Here is a 2917-nt window from a genome sequence, read left to right as displayed (position 1 = left end):
TACCCCGATATTAAAAGTGAGGCTTTGTGGGTCATAACTTTGTAGCTAAAGTGGTATTTTTTTCTTGGACAGTGATGGGATTAATTCCAGTGATGTAGCTAGCTAGTTAGTTAGCCAGCTAGCGTTAGTTAGCTAGCTAACTACAGTAACTAGCTATGTGGGCTAAAAGAAGTGCAAAATAGACATGAACCTTCACGAGAAGTTAATTTTTTTCATAAGCTTTGCGCATTGCAATTTCAGCAAACAGTAGCTTCATGTAAATAAATGTAAGCGCTGTCATGTGATGAAAGTAGCTTTTGGTCACTTTCGTTATTTTAAAATAACCCAGCTATTATGAAGAAAGGTGGAGACCCTGCTATAGGCGGTAGCTAACTCCAGTAGATGGCAGTAATGCAACGCTAAGGATGCCAGCATACCGTTCATATTCAAGGACGAAGAAGAGGACTAGTACTCTCACTCTTTAGCTCAGCAACACGACTATAACAAAGTAAAATAATTAGTTTCATGTCACTTAAGATTTAATTGCGTTAAATATACGTTCAGTGTGTCGCCAGCGGGTGGGCTCCGACACCGGGCAGCAGCTAACATCTGTCTGTTAGCCCCGGTAGCTAGTTTGGTAACTGCTAACCCTGCTAGCTAACTTAACAAGACAGTCTGTCATCTGCTTGTTTTATCCACCACAGTTTAGCCTGACGCGGTGCAGTCAGTGTCAACCTTTAGCTGCATTGTTTGATTGCCTTGCTTCTAATTGTCAAGTTGTAGCGCTTCGCCGTCAGCTAGCAAAGCCTCAACGTTCACTTGATCCTTGGACGTTTTGTCCTGTTGTTTGACCGCAGATTGTGCGATGGTTCTGACACAAAGACGACCAGCACCCACCCCGTATGACCGACAGAGAATCCAACATTTAGCAGGTGAAATTTGAGGTAAGAATTGTTTTGACGTTTGCCAATAATGGCAAAATTAGGTGCGTTTGATGGATCAGTGTGTTATCCTTCTGCAGGTTCCACACAGGGTGACCCATGCTTTCTGATGAGCTTGACTCCAAACCAGAGGTATTGTCATCATTCCCATTACCCATGATAGATAGATAGATAGATAGATAGATAGATAGATAGATAGATAGATATTAATCCCAATAAAATGGGAAATCACAGTGTTGCAGCAGCAAAATCAGTCACACAGCACAGAATATAAATATAAATGAAATATTAGAATACAATACACCTACATGTTAATTTGCAGAGGCAGCACACTTTGTTGTGACTTGGAATAATGCATTAAAGAAGACACAAGCTTGGCTCTTCTCTTTTTCTCTTCTCAGCTGCTGGTGCAGTTTGTGCAAAACGCGTCCATCCCGTTGGTGCAGGGTCTGGAGGACTCGGAGTCCAAACACCAGTGCCTGCCCCTGCTGCCTCCAGCTGAGAGCTCGCTGTGCAGCCCACTGGAGCTCACAGGTCACCAGCCTTTGCTATGGTTTTATCCACCACAGGTCAAAATACTAGCAGTACTATTCAGAGCGTACTCAATTTTCAGTGTCACATAGGGCTGGGTACCGAATTCTGTACTTTATAGATACCGACCGAAAGTATTGAGTATCGAAAAATGCCTCGTTGTTTTCGATCAATTTAAATTTAAATACCTAAATAAGTAAATCTCATCAGCATCAGTGAGCCAATCAGCATGCTTCTACCAAGATCTAATGAAGCTGACTGTCTAAGTCATACCTTTTAAAGTCATAGTTATTAGCCACTTTAATATTTAGAGATTAAAAGGATTCACACACAAATCACATGTGGTATTGTGTGACGTGGTAACTCCAGGGCTTGTTGTGGTTCAAAAATGTCCCATACCATTACAGATAGTGCTACCGGTATTGATACCAATTCCTTACTTTTTTTGATACCAATTTTATAAAATAAAAATAAATTACAACATTGCACAAATCTTTTCATTTATTTTTCAGCTCCTACGACGTGAGCCCTGTCTCTCTTTGTGTATCAAATGACAATGTGAAAGGGGTGGCCTCTAGTGATGCAGCTAACAAGTAGCACCTGAATCTGCAACTCCCCTCCACTATACAGGGATTTAAAGTTCCAGCTCATTGTTTAGCTGTTGGTTCACTGTCACTGCTCTAGCGGTGTTTTCAGACACTGCAGGCAGCTGTTTTCAGCAAAAAAGCTCTTAAAATGAACTGTGCACTACCTGCTCACCACCAAACCGCAGGCAGACACAGTTAGGGACCAGTGACTTCTGGAATTGCAGTGTGACAGCTGGATGATAAAACGCTGACATAAAACTGGTTTACTGGCTTTAAAAGTTGAATGAGGTTTGTATGGAGTTTCTTGATAATAGTGTGAATATGTAGAGAAGAGTGTGCACGCCTTGGAAGACCTGCGTTTAGTTTCACAGGCTTTTCTATCACTAAGACTTTTGCATATTCACAAACATTAACACATTTTTTTTATGTTAAAAAAAAATCCATTACTCTGAGTACCTGTTGTTGTTGTTGGTAGGTCTGTGGATATTCTTCTTTTACAACATCTCCTGGTCCTTCAGACGATCAAGATTTCCTTTTAGACCTGAAGCTCCATCTGACTCCGCTATAGAAAATAGGTTTATCATTTGCTTGAAATACTGCATCAGTAGAGGGACAAATGCCCCCTATGACACATTGTGATAATTTGGCTACATGGGTATGATTCCCTGTAAACCTACTTTGAAAAAAAACTGCACCTTTTGACAGTGCAGATAGAAACAATGATAGGTATTGTATGTATTTATGTATTAAAGGTGCCCTGTGGTTTTTTGTTGTTGTAAGCAAACACATGTATTTATATTCAGTGTTTCCTACACATTTCATTACGTGTATCCTTAAATTTTGATTTTTAAGGAAGAACATTAATTTATTTACAATACA

General features: G+C 40.2%; 1 protein-coding gene across 2 annotated transcripts in view; it reads left to right on the top strand.

The window, feature by feature from the left end:
* Positions 1-360: 360 nt before the first annotated feature.
* The window catches only part of znf410 (zinc finger protein 410), a 13866-nt gene continuing 11309 nt past the window's right edge, over positions 361-2917 (top strand). The window contains exons 1-4 of one of the 2 annotated variants that reach the window (XR_004336312.1): positions 361-487; positions 837-923; positions 1001-1052; positions 1322-1454. Coding sequence is in view for 1 of the 2 variants with exons in the window: in XM_032543762.1 (XP_032399653.1) it covers positions 1020-1052; positions 1322-1454 (166 nt within the window). In the remaining variant the exon portion in view is untranslated. The remainder of the gene's footprint in view (positions 488-836; positions 924-1000; positions 1053-1321; positions 1455-2917) is intronic. The other variant, XM_032543762.1, reaches the window with a different exon arrangement.

Source organism: Etheostoma spectabile, chromosome 18 (assembly GCF_008692095.1).
Source record: "Etheostoma spectabile isolate EspeVRDwgs_2016 chromosome 18, UIUC_Espe_1.0, whole genome shotgun sequence".
In the NCBI taxonomy this organism is placed as follows: domain Eukaryota; kingdom Metazoa; phylum Chordata; class Actinopteri; order Perciformes; family Percidae; genus Etheostoma; species Etheostoma spectabile.
Note: the sequence above shows the minus strand (reverse complement) of the source record. Positions and strands in the feature narration are given on the sequence as shown.